We start from the raw sequence: 19,513 nt of genomic DNA on the forward strand, positions 1-19,513 counted from the left end.
CCACCTGCTCCCTACCTTGCGGAAGTCTGTCTGGTCCTGCTGATGGCTATGGAATTGAAGCTGGCCTCTGGCTCTGAGTGCCCTTCAGCCGACCCAAGGACTGGGTTCCTTCTGAGGGGCTCAGAGGCTTACCTGATGCTTTGTCCCCCTCCCCCTCCCCCTCCCTCTCCCTCATTCGACCAGGCTGCGTGGCGCCTGTACTCCACCGACACGAGCCGGGCCTACCTGACGGCCACCTGGTACTACTATGACAGTATCCTCCCATCCTTCAGGTAGGCCCTGCCTTCCGGGGGGTGGGGGGGCGGGCGGAATGGGCGGGCGTGGGCTGGTGGTAACACCCCTTGGGGACAAGTGGCTGGGACTCAGCCCTGGAGGGTGGGGAAGGGGTGATGGCTCCCGGAGGCGTTATCGGGCTGGCTCTGCAAATCCTATGCAACGCAGAGCCCGGAGTGTCCTCTCTCCCGCCCTGTTCTGCCCCAGGAAGGCGGTGGGCACTGGGCATGGGGTGGAGCCCTGCCCCATGGGGCTGCACCCCGGTTTCTGGAGAGCTGGCCGTCCGTAGGCTGACCCACAGGGCTGCTGTTCAGGGTGGTGGGCAGCCAGCTCATCTCCCCTCCGAGCTGAGGGTAGGGTTATTCCTTACCAGCCTGGCATACTGCAGCCGGGTAGAGCAAGTGTGGGAGGGGCAAGAACGCGTGTGCCAGAGTTGGGTTCACGGACACACCCCAGCACCCGTGTGTGTGAACGTGACCCTATTTTTACTGGCCCTAGCACCCGGAAGTGGGTTCGTCCCACTGGCCCAGGCCAGGGTAGGACTGCCCCCGGAGGTGGCTCCACGAAGAGGATTATTAATAGCCATCTCCGAGGTTTGTGTGGCCAGGTGCCTGGCCAGGCCCTTGGGCAGGAATGGAGACCACAGAGTGTGGCTCAGTCCCGCGGGCAAGCGGGGATCTAGCACGAGGCTGGGCTAGGCTGCTGTGCTCAGCGCTTCTGCGCACAGGTCTTTTTCCTGATTAGTTCTCCAAGAGCAGCTCTTGCGTGATTCCACTCACCCCTACACCTGGCTCCCCCTCCCTGCTCCCTCCTGCCTCCAGGGGCTTCCTAGGGGAGGAACAGGAGACAAGGGGCTGGGAAGGGGGGCTCCACTTGACAGACGCAAGCTCCTACCTCAGAGACAGGGGTCGTAGAAGGAGCCTCCCTTTCCAGGGGTAGACTTGGGGAGTGGGGCAGGGGCTGGTTTGTTAGAAGTATGGTGTATGTGAGGCGGAGGGAAGATTTGGGGATAGTGTTGGGCCCTCCAGTAGGAGGAACAGAGCTTGGTATGGAGATTCTAGGTCCATGGGCCTGCTGCTCCTTGGAGCTCAGTTTCCCCATCCATACAATGGGAAGGCAGAGGGGAGATATCCTCCTTGGGTTATGGAACCAGGAAATGGCCTGGAGGCTTAGGAAGAAGCTGAGCCACAATCTGGTCTCCAAGAACCCAGTGGCAGGAGTGGATGCTGCAGGAGTGGGAAGCCGGGCTAGCTACCCAATCAAGTCTCTCTCCTGCGCCTCAGTTTCCCCCCTAAGATCCCGTCGGATCTGGAGGGTGAGGATTTCAGGGCCGCCGCTGGCCTCCAGGGAGGCACAGTTTCATGTCTGGGCACTCTGCTTGATGAGCAGAGAGGAGGCTGGATTTGAGCTCCCACTTGCCACCTTCTGAGGGTGCCCTCAAGTTGTGCCCCGCCTGCAAAACCGTACCCAGCAGCCCTGAGGATTTCCCAAGAACTGTGTGCAGAAAAGGAGGGAGGAAGGCTCGTCTCTCCCACCTGCGACCCTGTCTGTTCTGGCTTGGGGTGTTTGGTGAGCACCTCTAGAGGCAGAGCCTGGCAGGATCTGAGCTCTGGAGCTCGGTGCCCACCAGGTGAGCGGGTGGTGCCACGGCCCTGCCTGCCGCTGATGGCGCCCTCTCCTGCAGAGAGCTGGCCCTCTTGTTTGAGCACGTGCAACGGGCCCGCAACGGGGGCCTACGGCCCCTGGAGGTGCGGCGGGCGCCGGTACCCGATGGAGCACCCTCCCGTTACCCGCCCGTTGCCACCTGCCACCGGCCGGGCAGCGCCTCCTTCTGCCCTGGGGAAAGGTAGGGGCCCCCCGGGGCCGCCACCTCCTCTTGCTTCTCCTCCTCCTCTTCCATTCGTTGTCTCATCCTCTCTCAGACCTGCCTGCAGCCACCATGTGGGTGCCTGGGCCTGTTCTGGGGACTCCCCGGCTTTGTCATGAGGCCTGGGCAGTTGTCGTCGGATGGCCTGACAGGTACAGACGGAAAGCCTCCCTGCAGAGGCCAGGCTGGACTCACCTGTTTGTCACCTGGGGCTCTAAGGGTCTGAGTGGGGGAGCTATCCGCACTGTCCTTTCCCAGCACCTCCTCCATTCATTCCATTGTCCTCTTTCTTTCTCTGTTTCCGCGTCCCCCTCACCCTTCCATCCCTGCACCCCCATCCCTCCTGGGCAGCTGGAGAGAGGAGGAGGCCGCTGGCCACAGGTGCTTACGGCTCAGGTAATCGTGGGCACCATTCTGGGGCATGAGGGCAGGGAACCCCCTCCCCCAGCATGTTCCTCTAGAAGGGGCTTGCCCCTGAACTTGCCTCTCGGGAGTGAGGAGCCAGCTGGAGAGAGAGCTCTGTGCCTAAGAACCGCTCTAGGACCTACGTAAACTCAACCAATGACTAATGCTCTTGTCTTGTGCAACCCTTGTCTGCAGCTTGGCTAATCCCAGAGGGTCCTCTTGGGATGCTCCCATAATGCCTTTCTTCCTTACTGAGGGACATTTTGCTGCTCGTAACCGTCTCTTTCCCCTTAACCTGTCTCTCCTGGAGCTTTTGCATCCTGAAAGAAGAACAAAGAAAGAACGATGCTTACCCCCACATAAATGTTCAAAAGAGTGGAGTTTCAGGCATTTTTGGATAAGGGAAGCTCACTAACTCACAGTATGGGAAAGTGGCCGCTCCCATAGAAGTGTAGCTTTGAGGTCAAGGATTCAATCCCCCCTCATTCCTCCCCTGACCCCTCCCCATCTCTTTCTTTTGTTTCATCTTCACACATCATCCCTGATCAGCCAGGTAGACATCTGGGCGTTGAGACTCAGTTGTGATTCTGAGGCCAGGACCCAGAACAAGGGAGGGGAGAAGAGACCAGCCATTCAGTGATCAGAAGGTGGCGTGGTGAAAGTTTGTCTCTGCCGCCTGATGCTGTGTGTCCTTGAGACAGTCACGGAGGGACTCTGGGCCTCTGGGTCCTAGGCGGAACATCAGCAATGTTTAGGATGATCAGGGGCTCTGGGTTCTCTGGGTTTCTGGGCTTAAAAGGCCTGGGGAACAGGGAGGAGGGAGTGTTGGTGCAAAGGATGCTGGGAACGACATTGCTTCCCTCTTCTCTGTGAGGGCATTTCTGGCCAGGGGCCGAACAGGAAGCAGGGAGAATGAGGGTCCCTCCAGGTCAGGGGGTACAAGGAGGGGCAGCATGACTGGGCAGGCCAGGCTGGGAGCTCCCTGGAAGAGAGTCCCTGGTGCGGTCCTAGCCGGATTCTCTTGTCCCTGCTTGAAGGCCCTTCACTGTCCTCCCCAACCTCACCCAACCACAGCTTATAGGTAAGACTCAAGAGTTTTGGAATTTGAGCAGCCCTGCCCAGGGCCTGAACCAGTGCTCTCTGGAGCGTCCGGTTTGCTCTGGTCTCACCCTGCCTGGATAGAAAGGTACTGAAAATTGAGACTAACCCGGAGCGGAACACCCCTCCCTCCCACCGCTGCTCCAGGACTCTGGGTCCCCCAAAGCCTAGGACCAGATGACTGCGAGGGGCTTGGCCATCACTAACTCCCAGCCTTGTGTCTGTCTGCCCTGGAGTGTCTGTGTGGCTGGGGCTCATGGTGATGGTGGTGGAGTGTCCCTTCTTCCCAGAGACCCCAGGGGTTTGAGCTGTGACTTCTAGGACATCAGTCATCAGGCTCAGGCCAAGTGGGCATATCCTCACTCTTGGCTTTCTGGACCTATGGGGTGGGTACTCCAGACAGGACCCCCCCCCCCACCACACACACACACACACACATACACTTATATACTCCTCCTCATTGGTCATCCCCTTAGTGCTACTTGTGGATGGACCCAGGCTGAGCACGTTCCAAGACTACAAGGAACAGAACTTCCTGGGGGATGGTACTGCCAGGGTCAGCACCTCCTCTCTTTGAGGTTTCTCGATGAGGCGCTAAGTTGGTATTTCTCAAGGCATGGTCCACTGACTTCCTGAATCAGCACCTGTGGGGTGTTTGGTCAAAATGCAGAGGCCCGGATGTCTCCCCAAGCCCACAGAAGGAGAATCTCTGGAGAAGAGGCACAGAATTCTGCCTATTTAACATGCTCCCCAGGAGATCCGTGTGCAGATCCTGAGAATCTCTGCATCCTGGGGATGCGGGCTGGAGGATGATTTGGGTGGGGGTTCTTCTCTCCCACCAGCCACAGGAAGCCAGCCCCATCCTGGCAGCCCCCCATGCTCTGCCCACCTGCCCCCTCCCCACTAACCTGTTTGTGTCTTGTTCTCAACTTCCAGCCAGATGTTTAGTAATAAACGGAGTTTCTTTCGGATCCACGCCAGCTGGAGACCGAGGTACCCCCTCGCCTGCTCCTCCTGTCCCCACTCCTCCTTGCCCCAGCCAGTTCGGGGGCTGGAGAGGGGGACAGGATAGGCCAAGGACAAGGTGCATGTGCCTGCCGCCTGCCGTCTGCCTTGGGTCCCTGATGAGCCTCTTACCTTCCTGGGGATGCCTCTGCCAGGTCTGGGGGGCAGACTCTGGAGGGACTCTGCCAGGAGGGACATCTGTAGGAGCCTTGGGATGAGTTCTGGCTCTGCTGCTGACCCCCGTGTGATCTTGGTCAAATTGCTTCCCTTCTCTGGACCTCAGTTTCCCATCTGTGCAATGGGCAGATTGAACTAGAGGCTCTCTGAGGGTCCTTCCCACTCTGACTTTTGCCGGGCTTTGGGTTTAGCTTCCTGGCTTCCCACTGCCCACCTAGGGACCTAGAAGATGCCTGAAGGAGCTGGGGTTGGCACCTCTTCTGCTAACTCTAGAGCCCAACTCTTAAAGCTGCATCACCACTACCTTCCTTGGTACCTGCCCTGTGCTAGGCCCTGCACTAGGGACACAGTGATGAATAAAATGGTGCCTGGAGTGTTGCAAAGAGCAATTGCTATTCAGTGTGATGAATGCAACAAAAGGAGGAAGCAGAGGGGCTACAGAGCCAAGGTCAGGCACTTCACCTCCCAGAGGAGGCCCCAAAAGGAGTGGACGTGAGGGAGGGCATCCCAGGCCAAGGAAGCAGCGTGCACCAAGGCAAGGAGGTGAGAGAGCACAGCCGTGGGAAGGGAGCAGGCAGCCCAGTGTGGCCAGATTTGAGAGTGGTGGTGGGGGGGGGGGGTCAGGAGTGAGGCTGGAGGCAGAGCTGGATCCTAAAGAACCCCAGAGCCCTGCATGAGCATCATCCTGTAGGCCCTGCCTGGCAGCCTGGGCTCACTGAGTCTCGGGTTTCCCCAAAGTGCCTCTGGAGCTTTGTGGGGTTGAGGGGCCCAGGAGTAGATGGGTGACAGAGCTCCTGGCTGCTCATCCAAGACGCAGTGCTTCTTAGGAATAGGGCTCTGGATCTGAACCCGGCCACCACTCACTAGCTAGGGGACCGTGACCATAAGCCCTGGGGGCCTCAATTTCTTCCGAAGTAAAACACGGATGGTAATAGCATCTGCTTCCACTCGAACTGGGCCTGGCTCATAGGAAGTGCTGTATGAATGGTTGGCCTTGTTCAATGTGGTATGTTGAGCAGTTAAGATCTTATTAAAAAAAAAAAAAAAAAAAAAAAAAAAGCTTGGAAACCATAGCTGAAGGAAATGGGAATACCCCTGAAGGGTTAAGCCAAGATGTCGCTGGGTTAGATCTGCCCCTTTGCAAGGTGACTTCAGCTATGTGGGCATGATGGCCAGGAAAGGCAGGGCCGGAGCAGAGGGGCCAACATTGAGGCTGCCTCTATAGTCCTGAGAAGAGGGGCTTTATGCAGCACCAGAGGGGTAGGCTGCCTCTTCCCCGCGTAAGCTTGGCCTTCGGTATCAGAATCCTTAGAGTCATTCCATGTGGAAGTGAGCATAGGGGTGGGTCCAGCAAGGCAGTCAAGGGCAGCTTGTGCCCAGAGCTTGCCCCCACCTCCCACCCAGGATAGCCTCAGTCAAGCCTACCCCATCTGGGTTCCAGGCACCAACCGACCCCTTAGGCCAGTTTCTCAACCTCGGCACCATGGAAGTTTGGTTCGGATCATTCTTCACTGGTTGGGGGGGGGGGGTGCTGTCACGTGCATTATGTAGCATGGTTTAGCAGCCTCCCCGGCCTCAACCTGCTAGATGCTGGGGGCAGCCTCCAGTGGGCCAACCAAAAATGTCTCCAGATAGTACCAAACGTCCCCTAGGGAGTGAAGGTGCTCTCAGAGAACCACTGCCCTAGACACTCTCCTAATTGCTAGTCCCAGAAAAAGAACAGTCTCTCAAGTCAGGAAAAACTGGGTCCTGGTCCTTGCTGCATCCACAAGGGCTCTGTGACTTTGAGCAGGCGGTTTTACCTCCTTTCCAGTCTGTAAACTCCAGTCTGTAAACGTGGAGCCCAGCACACAAAGTGGCCAAGAGAGATGGGAGGGCCAAGGCATTCAGACAGGACCTTGAGTGTTCTGAGGAGTTTGGGAAGGGAAGGAGCACTTCTGATGTCCACCGTGTGCCAGGTTTCTTTCCATTTTGTTTGAGCATTTAGGCTCCAGAGAGGCTGCCGTGAGCCATTTCCTGGGCCCTGCCCAAGGAGCTGGAATCTAGGGCCACCCCTGGGAAAACAGTGCCTCCTTCTGTTGCGGAGGGGCCCAGGGCCTCTGGCTGGAAAGTTACAGAACCCCACAAACCAGGCTGGAAGCTCCTTCAACCATCACAGCATCAGAGCTGGAAAGGGACCTTTCAAGGCCTCTAGTGCAAGCCTCCAGACCCATTCCTCCCTAAGTCCCGCTGAGAGCAAGCTCAGTCTTGCTTGCACACTTCTCATGACAGGGAGGTCACCCCCTTCTCCCAGAACGTCATTGGAGTGATGTGCCGGGCGCAGAGATCCGGGGTTCCAGGCCCTTGGCTAAGTGGCAGGGCCTTCTCCACCCCCCTCTTGCTCTCCCCCTTGGAGGAGTGGGGGACAAAGGAAGGGGTTGCACGGGCCGGGTGGGTGGGGGGTGCTTGCCAGCATGAGGAGAGCCCCAAGGAATGGCTCTGCAGAGGAAAGTTTGGGAGAGCCAACCTCAAACTTTGGTTGGAACCTTTGGGATGCATTGAGGGGATCCTGGGCCAGCAAAGAGCATGCTGGATTGTGGGGCTGCCTCGTCCTTCCCTTCTGATATCCTCAGGGCCCCAATCCATGACCTATGTAACCTCTCCCTTCTGGGCAGAGGCCCCTACTCCTAAGGATGGCCCTACATCCTGGCTGCCTTCCCGAAGGTGCCCCTGGTTTCGACGTCTTCCTCACCGCAGCACCTTGGCTCTGTACCCTGGACCCCATGCCCCAGGCATGGGGGACCCTAGCTCCCACCCAGCCCTGAAACCAGAATCCGTCCTCTGCTTAACTCTTGACCTGAAAGCCCCTGACAGTAGGCGACACAGTTTCCTCCCCCAACCCTTGCCCCACCTTAGGCCTCCTCCAAGACTGGCTGGTGCTCTCCTGAGCCAGGGCCCCAGACATTTGGGGTGGAAGGGCCCCCAACCTGGGAAGGTCCCCACAGCAGGGAGGCAGTGGTGACACCCCAGGGCATGGGATGGGGGGTGTTTGCCTAGGTCCTATTCAGACAGTGATAACACGGTCCTTGAAACTCTTGGACACAGAGTTTCTGTACCAGGTACTGGCTAACCTGGGCATGTCCTGGACAATCTGAGGCCTCCCCGCATCTGTCTTCCTCCAAGATCTGGGGGGATGTGGTGGGGAGCTGGGGTGTGGGAAGGGAAGTCTGAGCACACACACAGACATGCACAGGTGTGTTCCCGTGCACACAGACACGTGTGGGTGTTGCTGAAATGGGGGTTCATTAGGCAGTGGGGGGTGTGGGTCTGGGAGGGAGGACATCAGTCCAGGTGGGCAGAGCTCAGGCAGTGGAGACCACAGAACCAGGTTACAGGCCTTCACTGGGAGGCTGGGCACCAGGCACGTCTGGGACATATATGAGGGCCCAGTAGCTGGACCCTCTGTAGCCGGCACACCGCGCCCTGTAATAGGGGCACTATTTATGCCGAAATCTGCGTGGTGCGGACCTTTGCACCGCCTGCAAAGCTGCACTAGGTCCTAAAGCCCTGACCTGACTGGTGTGGGATCAGAGAGCTCCGGCAGGAAAGGAAGAAAATGTGGACACGTGTCCACACCCTGGTACCTGGGTACCCACACCGTCACATGTGCACACACGCACGCACACAGACACGCACACGTGCACAAACACACACCCTCGACTCCATGCGGCCTGCCTCTGTGTACAGTGAGGACCCAGAGGCCTTTCTCAGTGTGCATGGCCAGGTGAGCCTCTCCACCCCTCAGCAGCCTGTCTGTGCCCAAAGGGTGGCCATCTCCACCTCCACCCACCCACCTGAGCCAGACCCAGCTCTCCCATCCTCCTGTCTGTCTCTGACTCCCTTCTTGGGTCTCTCACTCCTTCCGTCCTGACATCTGTCTCCTGTGCACCCCTTATCTGTCCGCGCAATGAGGGGTGGGAGATGGGGGTAGGGAGGGGATCGGCTCAGACTGACCCTGCAGCAGCTTCTTGTAGGAGTCAGGGTCCCCCTCACCACACCCTTGTTCCATCCCCAGAGTCTCCACTTGGTGGAGAATCAAAAGCCAGTAGCCACGCCCAAGTCCTAAGTCAGCGGTGTCCCCACGCACACCCGCCCCCAGCTCCAGCTAACTTGGCTCTCTCCCCCACCCGACCTGCCCTGCCAGCAGCCGGATGGCCATCAAGGACCGCATCCGCATGGGCAGCTCCCAGCGACGGACGGGCCCCTCCAAGCAGCACCTGGCACCTCCACCGATGCCCACCTCCCCGAGCAGTGAGCAGGTGGGTGAGGCCACCAGCCCCACCAAGGTACAGAAGAGCTGGAGCTTCAATGATCGCACCCGCTTCCGGGCCTCCTTGAGACTCAAACCCCGCACCTCTGCTGAGGGTGAGCCCCTGGGGGTCTGGGACCCAGGACCTACCTGCGTGGGGGGCAGGGTGGGGACACAGTCCGGGCTGGGGGCAGAAAGACAGTTCTAGTCCCAGCTCCACAGCTGATGGACCATCTTTGGGCTCTGGTCTTCTGGTCTGTGAAATGGGTGTTGTGACACCTGCGTTGCTGGCCTCTGGAATCAGATGAGAATTCAGAGGGTGGCACTTGGTAGTGGTTAAGAGTACAGGCTTTGGAGCCCGGCTGCCTGGGTTTGAATCCTGGCCTTTGCCACTTATTGGAAAGTTACAGAATCCCACAAACCAGTCTTTGGGGGGGGGGTGGTGCTGACCTATGGGAGTCTGGGCATGGCTAGTGCCCAGGGCCTCTTCTTCCCTGCCCAAGAAGCTGCCTGGCCTTCCCCCACTCCTGCCCCCCCCCCCCCCATGGAACAAGGATAGTATCCCCTCTCCATGCAGCGTACTGGCCTGGGAAGAAGCATTTCTCTTCCCCGGGGAGAGAATGACTTGCTTTCCAGGGCCTTTCCCCCTTGTCTCTGGGGCTAACTGTCCTGGTGGGACCGTAGGCCTTCCTCCAGGGCTGTGTGTAATTTGCCTCAGGCCAAACCAGATGTGCCCTAAAGCAGCTTCCGCTCACCTGGCCACTGGGCAGATTCTTACTCTGGTCGTAGGGCAGATGGGCACGCAGTAAACCAGGGTTTTCCACCCTGGGTAAGGCAGCTAGGGAGGCAGGAGCCTGGTCTGCCTCGTGCCCCCAGGAAGGTTCTGCACCCTTACTGAGCCTCTCTTTATCGGTATCTCTAAGGGTGGCTCGGCAAGTGGTGGTCGGGGTTGGGAGTGGCCCCCTTCTGCTGCCACCACTCGGGCCCCCTGACTTTGCAGAGGGCCCCTCGGAGGAAGTGGCAGAGGAGAAGAGCTACCAGTGTGAGCTCACAGTGGACGATGTCATGCCTGCCGTGAAGACGGTCATCCGCTCTGTCAGGTGAGACTGAGGCCTGAGGTGCCCCCCCCGCCGGCCCCCCAATCCGTCTGCCACCCATTGCTGCTCCCCGTCTGGGGCCTGCCCTCATGGCCAGGCCTGGCCTAGCTCCCGGGCACACCAGCTGCTGCCCGCCTGGCACCCTTGGCGGTGCTGGCTGGTGGGGGGCCCTGGAGTATGGGTGGGGTGGGAGGGGCATATGGCTCCCAGCAGGGTTTGCTCATCCCCTTCGCGTCTGGATGGCCGGCTAGGTAGGGCGGTAGGCTCGGCTGCCCACCACGGTCCCTCTCCTACCCCCGTGGTGTCCTCTCTGTGTCTCTCTCCTCTCCTCACCCCTTTCTCTCCCCCTAGCTGTGTACCAGCTACCTACTCTCCCTGCGTCTGTCCTGTGTGCTCTTTCCCTCCATCTCTGTGTCTCACTCCATCTTCCTTTTGCTTCTGTGTCTCAAAGTTCCTCTCTCTCTCCTTGGGTGTTTTGATCTCAGCTTGTCGGTCTCCCCCAGGGCTTGCTCTAGAGCAGTGCTTTTTCAAACCACAGGTCCCAACAGTTTGAAATCAACTTAGTGAAATCAACTTAGTGGGTCACGGTCAGCATTTAAAGAAAAAAAGAATAGAAAATAGCAGAGTGCATCCCCTGTAGGAAGGATAAATAATGTTTATGAAACCTACATTGAAGTTGTGTGTGTGTGTGTGTGTGTGTGTATCCTGGTTTCTGATGTAAAATGTATTTCTTATGGTGGGTCTTGGTTAAACGAGTTTGAATATCCCTGCCCTGCTGACTCTACCGGCTGTCTCCCTGCCTTGACAAGAGTGGGCCAGAGTCCCCCCCGAGCCCTTTAGCCATGGCTCAGCCATCATCTAGCCCCCAAGCTTCTTGGCGTGGAGTCCTGGCCTGGACTCTGTCTCCGGCCTGCAGCTCTAGCTCCAGAGACCTCCTTCACCCCCAGGCCTTCCAGACTCACCTCCTCTCTTCTCTGGCTGATGCATCCACCCACAGGCTCTTTCTTTTGTGTCCTTTGTAAAATCAGAGTCAGCTGGGTCCCCCTCTACTCCCCAGAGAGTCTGAGGCCTCTCCCTACCCCCTTTTCATACATGCTGTCTCTCCCCCTCCAAGTGAGGCTTCTGGAACACATCGCCTGAGCTGCCACATAGCCTGGGTCAGCTCTCCTTGGCCACCCCACAGAGCAACTCACACCCAGCATACCCCAAACCTGCTCCTCCTCCCGTGTCCCCATTTCAGGCAGGGGCACCACCATCCATCCTGTTGCCTAAGCCATGGGCATGATTCTGCACTCAGACTCAGAAGCCTTGATGTCCCTTTTTGTCCTGAATTGCTCTAAAGCTGCCAGCTCCTGGCTCAAGCCCAGCCCCTAGGTCTAGTCTTCCTGCCCAAGACTCTGCCCCTCCAGGGCATTCTCCGCACAGGCTGGCAGAACCATCATGCTAACATAGAGGAAACCACAGGGCCCCTTCCTCAGCACCCCAATTGCTCATTGCCTGATCTCTGCCAGGGATTCAGGGCTCTTCTGAGTACCTCTTCCTCCTACCCACCAGCCTCCTTTGCAAGGCCAATCTCTTTCTCTGTCTTCTGTGCCACCCTACCTCCCTAGGGGGCGGAGGGGGGGGGACTGACCCCTTATCTTCACATTCTGTTCCAGCTACTTTGAATGGAATCTCACTCATATGCCTCCATGTCTGTCTGTGTCCGGAAAGCCTCCCTTCATCCTCCTCTTGCCTTGGGGATGGAAAGTATCACTCTCAAGACTTGTCCTCTGACCTCCCCAGCCGAGGTCCCCCTTCTCCTGGTCCCAGACTATGAGAGGTCTCTCCATTCCTTGACACAGCCCTTGTCTCCCCATAATTGTGTGTCCTGTCTCCCACCCCAGAGCAGGGCTCTTGAGACCTGGGGTTGGATCTGATGCCCCTTGGGTACCCAGGGTCCAGCACAGTGGCACTAACAAGCATGTGTGGGTGAAAGCAAAAATGTCTTCCCCTAAGTGGTCTTGATCATCAGTGTTCACAGATGCCTGCCCTGTGTCCAGGGCAGTCCCTGGACTGCCCAGGCAGAAACCAGGCCCAGTCCCTGACCTCCCAGGCAGATACAGGCACATTAAAAACCAACCAACCAACCAACCAACCAACCAACCAACCAACCTATGAGGGCTGAGGGTGGAACGTGGTGGGTAGGGAAGGAGGCTGGGAGTCTGACCCAGCAGAAGCTGTTTGCGGTGACCCAAGCAGAAGATCCCCTCATGGTAGGCAAATGGTTAGCAAAGGGATGGAAAGGGGGCTGGGAAGGAATCCCCTCCCGCTGAGACCCCCCTCTCCCGACAGGATCCTGAAATTCCTGGTGGCCAAAAGGAAATTCAAGGAGACGCTGCGACCGTATGACGTGAAGGACGTCATCGAGCAGTACTCGGCCGGGCACCTGGACATGCTGGGCCGGATCAAGAGCCTGCAGGCTCGGTGGGTGCTCCGGCAGTGAGGCCGTGGCCCCAGCCCCCACCCAAGGACTGCTCGTGGGAGCCCCTCCGCTCGCGCCCAAACAGAGCCCCGAGCGCCCCCTAGGGACCGCGGAGGGAGCTGGAGTTTTGGCCTGGGCAAGGCCTCTGGCTTGCAGCTCGCCACTGAGGCTCCACCCTGCACCTGTTCCAAGCCTGAAGAAGGACCCAGGCGCAGGTCCTCTGTGCGAACCCTACTGACCTGCACTCCTCGGGGGACGTCTTTAGATGACTGTTTCCTGGTCCTAAAAGAATAGGATGAAAATAATCAGTGATCTCCCATCTCCCAAGGGGATAGGCAGATTGTCCTCAGTGGGACCCACCTCTGGCCTCTGGGACCCTCTGGCACCTCTTCTCTCCACCTAGCATATAGGAAGAATTCTTGCACCAGGACCCTAATCACCTACACCTTTCCCTTCTCCTCTTGTGGCCTGAATTATCACTGCCCATTCATTCACTTGTTTCCTTAAATAATCGTTGGGCTTTTGTTACTTGCCAGATAGTGAGGCTCTGGTGGAAAGCAAAATTCCCAGCCCCCGTGGAGCTTTGATTCTAGTGGAAGGAGAACAGATGATAAATAAGTGAAACTAGACAATGTCAGATGATGATAAAGGCTCAGGAGAAAACTAAGGGTTAGGGTGTTGGGGATTGTGATTTTAAATAGGTAAGCTGACATTTGAAAAAAAAAAAAAAAAACTGGAGGTGGGGCAACCAGCCCTGTGGCTGTTTAAATAAAGAGTTTTCAGAGGTAATAGCAAGAGCAAAGACTTGGGCAGGTGTCTGGGGTATTGTTTCAGGAACAGGAAGGAGCCCAGTGTGTCTGTTCTCTAGCCCGAGAGAAGTAGGCAAGATTAGAAGGCGAATGGCATTTGGACTGTTTAAAGCCCTGTAGGCCACTGCAAACACGCTGGCATTCATCCACGGGGAGATGTAAGCCTTGGAGAGCTCTGAGCAAAGGATTGACAAGATCTGAGTTACATTTTAAAAGGAGCACCCTAAGTGCTGTGCTGAGAATGACCTACAAGGGAGCTAGGGTAGAAGCAGGGCAATCAGTAAGGAGGCTACTTCAGATGTCCAGATGTCCAGAGATGATGGGGACTTGGACCAGGGTGGCAGCAGTGGAGGTGGGGAGAAATATGCCGACTCCAGATATATTTTGAAGGTAGAGCTGACAGGGTTTTCTGATGGGGTATAGGAGAAAAAAAGAGTCAAGGCCTGAAGCCAAGGGTTTTGGCTTGAGCAACGGGAAAAAGTTGCTGTTTGTCGACACGGAGAAGGCAATGACTGCGGCACGTCTCGCTCGGGAGAGTTGGGGAGTGTTGGGTTATGATGCCCATCGGACATCTAAGTGGAGTATTGCTCTGGCAGCCAGACAGAGGAGTGTGGACTTCCAGGGAGAGGTGTGGGCTGGAGATACAGCTTTGGTACCAACAACGTACAGAGGAATTGCAAATCTGGAACTGAAGACGTCGCTTCGAGTGAATAGAGAAAAGAGGTCCCAGGAGTGAGCCTTGGGGCCTACAGTGTTTTGTGGCGGGAAAGGAGGAGGAACCAGCAAAGAAAAGTGAGAAGGAGAAGTCGGTGAGGAAGGAGAACTGGGAGAAGGTGGTGGTTTCGGCCCCAAATGAAGTGGAGGAGGAAGGGTGATCAGATGTGTCCGAATGCTGCTAAAAGGTCAAGTTTAATGAGGCCTCAGAACTGATCATGGAATTTAGCAACATGGAGGTCATTTGGATTTTGACAACAGCAGTTTTGGTGAGATAGTGGGAATGAAAGCGTGACCGGAGTAGGTATAAGAGAGAAAGGGAGGAGAGCAGTTGGAGAAGCGGACAGAGATAACATTTTCAAGAATCATGCTTGTAAAGGAGAGCAGAAAAATCAGGTGGGACCAGCTCCAGGCTTGTCCACCTTATAACCCACATCCCCGCTTGTGTCTCTCCCTCTTTTACCTGTCCTCCCACCAGGCAGTGGATTTACTTGTCATGTTCGTGTGTGGTGCCTTTGCTCGGCTAGTCTGAAAACACTCAAAGCAGGGGCCCAGGGCCCTCCATCCACCTGTCTCCATTTGTCAGGGGCAAAATGGTCCCTTCTCCCCATTGCGAGCTGTGTCTCCCCGTTCAGCAGGCAATCTAGAGTTCTCGAGTGAGGGATGGGGCGGGGGTGGGGGGGGGCGTGTGACTGGGTGCTTCGACGCCCAGAAGGTTACCTTCTTCCACAGGGTGGACCAGATTGTGGGCCGGGGGCCGGGGGACCGGAAGGCCCGAGAGAAGGGAGACAAGGGGCCCTGTGACACGGAGGCAGTGGATGAGATCAGTATGATGGGACGCGTGGTCAAGGTGGAGAAGCAGGTGAGTATGGGATGGAGTTTCGCTCGTATGGCGGAGCTGGTCGTTGACCATGAAGCTCCGGAAGGCCGCGAGGTCCAGCACAAGGGGAGGGTGCACTTCTCAGCCGCAATCCAGAGCACCCTCCGGGGAGGCCCCAAGCAGGGCAGACGCGTCCCGGGCCCCACGATCCCCGCCCCACAGAGAAGCCGCGCCTCCTAGGAAGTCCGCCCACTCCTACCTGACGACCCCGATAAACCCACCCTTTTCTGCCAAGCCGCGCCTTCAAGTCGCTAACGTCTCAGATAAACCCGTCTAAATTTCACCTGTTTCCATGTAACCCCGCCTCAGTTGTCTGTTTCTAGCTCCCGGACTATTCCAACCAATCACAACTAAGTTTCCCTCCGGGAATACCGCCCCCCCTCGCCCCCCCCCGCCTCGCTTCCCTCCTTCGTCCCGCCCGCCGGCCAAGCTCCGCCTTTCCTGTCTCACCTCCCGCGGGAGGAGCCGCGTCTCCCAGAAGCGCCCCTCCCCGGCCAAGCCCCGCGTCCTGGCCCCCGCCCCCCGCCCCAAACCCCGCCCCCGCACCCAAGCCCCGCCTCCAACCGCGCCCCGCCCCCAGGTGCAGTCCATAGAGCACAAGCTGGACCTGCTGTTGGGCTTCTACTCGCGCTGCCTGCGCTCTGGCACCTCGGCCAGCCTGGGCACCGTGCAAGTGCCGCTCTTCGACCCCGACATCACCTCCGACTACCATAGCCCTGTGGACCACGAGGACATCTCCGTCTCCGCACAGACGCTCAGCATCTCCCGCTCGGTCAGCACCAACATGGACTGAGGGGCTTCTCAGGGGCGGGGCAGCACACGGCCAGCCCCTGGGCCTGGCGCTCGGACCCGCCCTCTGAGGCCTCCGGACTCCTCTCTTACTTGAACTTGCTCCCTTGTGGGGAGAGAGGCCACACGCAGTATTGAGCTGCCTGAGTGGGCGAGATACCCGCCGTGGGGGTGCCAGCGACCCACCCCACCTCAGGAGCGTGAGATGCCAGGCCGCACCGAGGGCAGCCGCCGCAGCTGCCCCGCGGCCTCCTCCGCCCCCCCCCCCGCCCCCCAGTGCCCTGCCCGTTCCATCAAGGCCCGACACAGCCCGCCTGGCAGGGGCACTGTCCCGGGAGTGAGAGTGGGGCGCTGGGGTCCTGGGCCCTGACCCAGCTTCCAGCTATGCAAGGTGAGGTCTCTGGCCCGCCCTTCGGACAGAGCAGGGAAACCCTCCCGCCAAGTCCCCGCCCCACTTGGGGGTGGGCCCAAGGTGCCCATAGGTACCGACTAGCAAAGGACCCTGCCACGAGGCAGTTGGGCACCATATATGCAAACTATGTTAAATATGCAACTTTGGGGACCCCCATGGGGTCCCTCTGCCCCTCCCTCCTTGGGAGATGGGCCTCCAGCAGTAGCTGGTCTCAGGCTGCTTGGCCATGACCCTCATCCCTGTTCTTTGGCTTATCACCCCCTCCTCACCCCGCATGGGGCCTGTTTGTTTCTCCCTTTCCTCCCCAAGGGCAGTGCTTGGGCCTTTCTTCCATTTTGCAGGGACCCTCTCCCAGAGGCTCCTTCTTCCTGCTGGATGTCCACTTCCCTCCTTGGCCCTCCAGACACCTTTGACAGCACAAGTTTCTGTATTTGCCCTCACATCTCTCATGGACAGTGCCCCCATGGTCACACACAGTTTCCCCAGACATGCAGAGAGTCTCTCACACTCACAGTGATGCACACAACCACACACGCTTGGAGACACAAGCACACCGCCCCTCAGCCTCTCTTGGGCCTCTGCCGCTGATGCCAGTGGGCGGGCCTTGCAGGGTGATGTCCACCAAGAGGGAGCCTGCCACTCCATCTGGGTAGGGGAGGGAGCTCTGAAGTGGCCCCAGGCCTCTCCAGGCCTCACCCCAGAGTTTTACCAGCTCCCCTTTCTCAAGATCTACTTCTCACCAGTCCAGGAGCCCTATCTGCTGCTTCTGCTGCTCCCAAGGGCCCTCCTTGGTGTCCGTACAGCACAACTCAGGCCTCGACCTCGGGGGCCTGGACAGCACTAGAAAGACCCCAGGCCCTTCCCCAGCGTGGGTACCAGGCCTGCTTCCACCTAGGCTTGTCCCCTTCCTAGTCTCTCTCGCTCTCTGGGACAATAATGATGCATTTAGCAAGTATTTGTCGGGCACCAGCTGCGTACCTGGCACTCACACGCACTGTTTCCCCTCGTTCCACACCCCGCTCTCCACTTCAGTTGGCAGCCCCCCCATACTGGCATAAGTACCCCCCCATCCACTCCAGGCCCCCAGCACCTCTTTGGTACTCCCTATCCTCCTGTCCCTCTTTTGTGAAGCCAATGCAGGTAGCAGGAGGGTGATGGGTAGTGGACCAATGGTGACCCTCTGTGGGGTGCCAGGGAACAGGGGCTCAGCCCAGCTGCCTGCATCTCATGACTGGGGACCTGCATGCACCAGCGCCAGGGCTGGGGCTGGGTCTTCTCAGCCCCATGGTGCCCAGCCTCTGCCCCAACATACCCTCTGCATGTAACCATCATGTCCTGGATGGAGCCTGTCCTGGCTCACCTCACCTGCACTGTCCCCAGACAGCTACCCTCCATCCCCTCAGAGACAGAGCCGTGGAGAGGGGCAGGAGAACGGGATTACCCTCTGACCAAAGGAGACTTGGGATGAAGCCTTCTCTCCTTCCACGATCAAGGTTCCCCCACCAACCCAGTTCTCGGATATGCAAGTACCTCACTTTGTTAACTTATTAACTTATTGGTTTCATTAAAATTTTCAGTAGGAGGTGGTTGCTTTTGGCTGTTCAGTGGCTGTGGGGTGGGGCACCTCGTCTGGGGATGGGGATGAAGAAATTTGAATTAGTCAGCACCCTTTTGCTTGTAAACAAAAATCTAACCCGTTATAGCTTAAGAAAAAAAAAAAGAAAGAAAATGAAACTTATTGGCCCAGATAACTAAACTGTCCAAAGGATAGAATTGTTGTAGGCACAGCTAGATCTAGGTGCTTTAACATGTCAGGGATCTGTCTTCTGTCTCAGCCTCCCTCCCGGGCAGGCTGACCTCTCATGATGACCCCTGGCACTTACAAATTTACTTTCTCTTGGCTTAGGGCCCCAGTGAAAAGTGAGTACCAGCTTCCTAATCGTTTGTGTCAGTCAGGGTCCAATTAGGAAAACAGAAACTACAATTTTTTTTTAAATGTTTGTTTATTTTGAGAGAGACAGAGCCAGATCACAAGCAGGGGGAGGGACAGAGAGAGAGCTGTCAGCACAGAGCCCGATGTGAGGCTCAAACTCACAAACCGCTAGATCATGACCGGAGCCAAAGTTGGATGCTCATCCGACTGAGCCGCCCAGGCGCCCCTACGCTAGGTTTTAACAAAGAGAATTTTCAATAGGGAACAGATTACATAGATATAGGTGGGCTTGAAAGAACAGAAAGAATACTAAGGTAACTGAGAGGAAATTCCTGCAGGAAGCAGCTACCTCTCCTAAGGCTGCAGGAATGGAGGGGAGAGGTTGGGGTTCGCAGAACCTACAGACTTGACTGGGGAGTCCTATCTTGCTAGGGCTCAGAAATCTGAAGGGAGGGTGTTGTCTGGCTAGTGCCAGCACCTTTTAGGGGATACAGTGAAGCTTCCCTGGGAGTGCAGAAAAACAGCTAAGGGCTGGCACCAACTGTTAGGCTATCGCTGTTAAGGTTATTAAGCAAAGGAAGAAAGAAGTCTCCACTCCTCCTGCCTTCCAATCTTTCCCTAATGCCTCTTATTGTCAAGGCCAGCTCACAAAGGTACCGTGGTTTGCAGAGTCCCAGCCCCAGGATCACAGAGCTGAGTGTAGAAGGCTGTGTTTGGAACTCTAAGACAATAGCTTCATAACTGGCACAATCCACCCTTTTGGGCACTTGGCCCCCATACACATCAATCCACACGTACTTGAACATCCATATAACAACAGTAGCTTCCACCTAATAAGATGAAACTACCTTGCAAATGAGGATAATAACCCTCTTCCCCCAAATAGGAAAAGCACAGAGTCTCACCGTCCGATAGATGTCTCCATCTCCAGGAGTTAGTCATTGAATCCATACTTGGATGATAATTACTCCTCTAATTAAGTCACAAGCCCACCTACAACTAAACAGTGAACTGTAAAGTTAGCAACCACTTACAGTCTTTATATAAAATAATAGGGGAGAAGAAGGAGGGAGGAAAAAATTAAGTACTTAATATACAATGCACACACCAGACACAGAAGAAGATATGCATGCCTGTGAGGGACCTCCTTTGGGTAACTGGTCACAGTGCCATAGTTGATAGATATTTATTTGTTAATTGGGTAAATGTATATATATATATACATAACTATATATATATATATATAGTTAATTGAGTAAATGTATATATATACATTTACTCAATTAACAAATAAATTCTGTT

At 56.8% G+C, this 19,513-nt stretch overlaps 1 protein-coding gene across 1 annotated transcript in view; it reads left to right on the forward strand.

Annotated features, from left to right (window-relative positions):
- KCNQ4 (potassium voltage-gated channel subfamily Q member 4) overlaps window positions 1–15,870 on the forward strand; it is a 51,466-nt gene extending 35,596 nt beyond the window's left edge. The window contains exons 8-14 of the mRNA XM_042996787.1: window positions 184–272; window positions 1,958–2,119; window positions 9,009–9,229; window positions 10,114–10,213; window positions 12,545–12,676; window positions 14,930–15,059; window positions 15,658–15,870. Of these exons, the coding sequence (XP_042852721.1) occupies window positions 184–272; window positions 1,958–2,119; window positions 9,009–9,229; window positions 10,114–10,213; window positions 12,545–12,676; window positions 14,930–15,059; window positions 15,658–15,870 (1,047 nt within the window). The remainder of the gene's footprint in view (window positions 1–183; window positions 273–1,957; window positions 2,120–9,008; window positions 9,230–10,113; window positions 10,214–12,544; window positions 12,677–14,929; window positions 15,060–15,657) is intronic.
- The last annotated feature ends 3,643 nt before the right edge of the window (window positions 15,871–19,513 follow it).

The sequence above is a fragment of the Panthera tigris genome, chromosome C1 (assembly GCF_018350195.1).
Source record: "Panthera tigris isolate Pti1 chromosome C1, P.tigris_Pti1_mat1.1, whole genome shotgun sequence".
In the NCBI taxonomy this organism is placed as follows: Eukaryota; Metazoa; Chordata; class Mammalia; order Carnivora; family Felidae; genus Panthera; species Panthera tigris.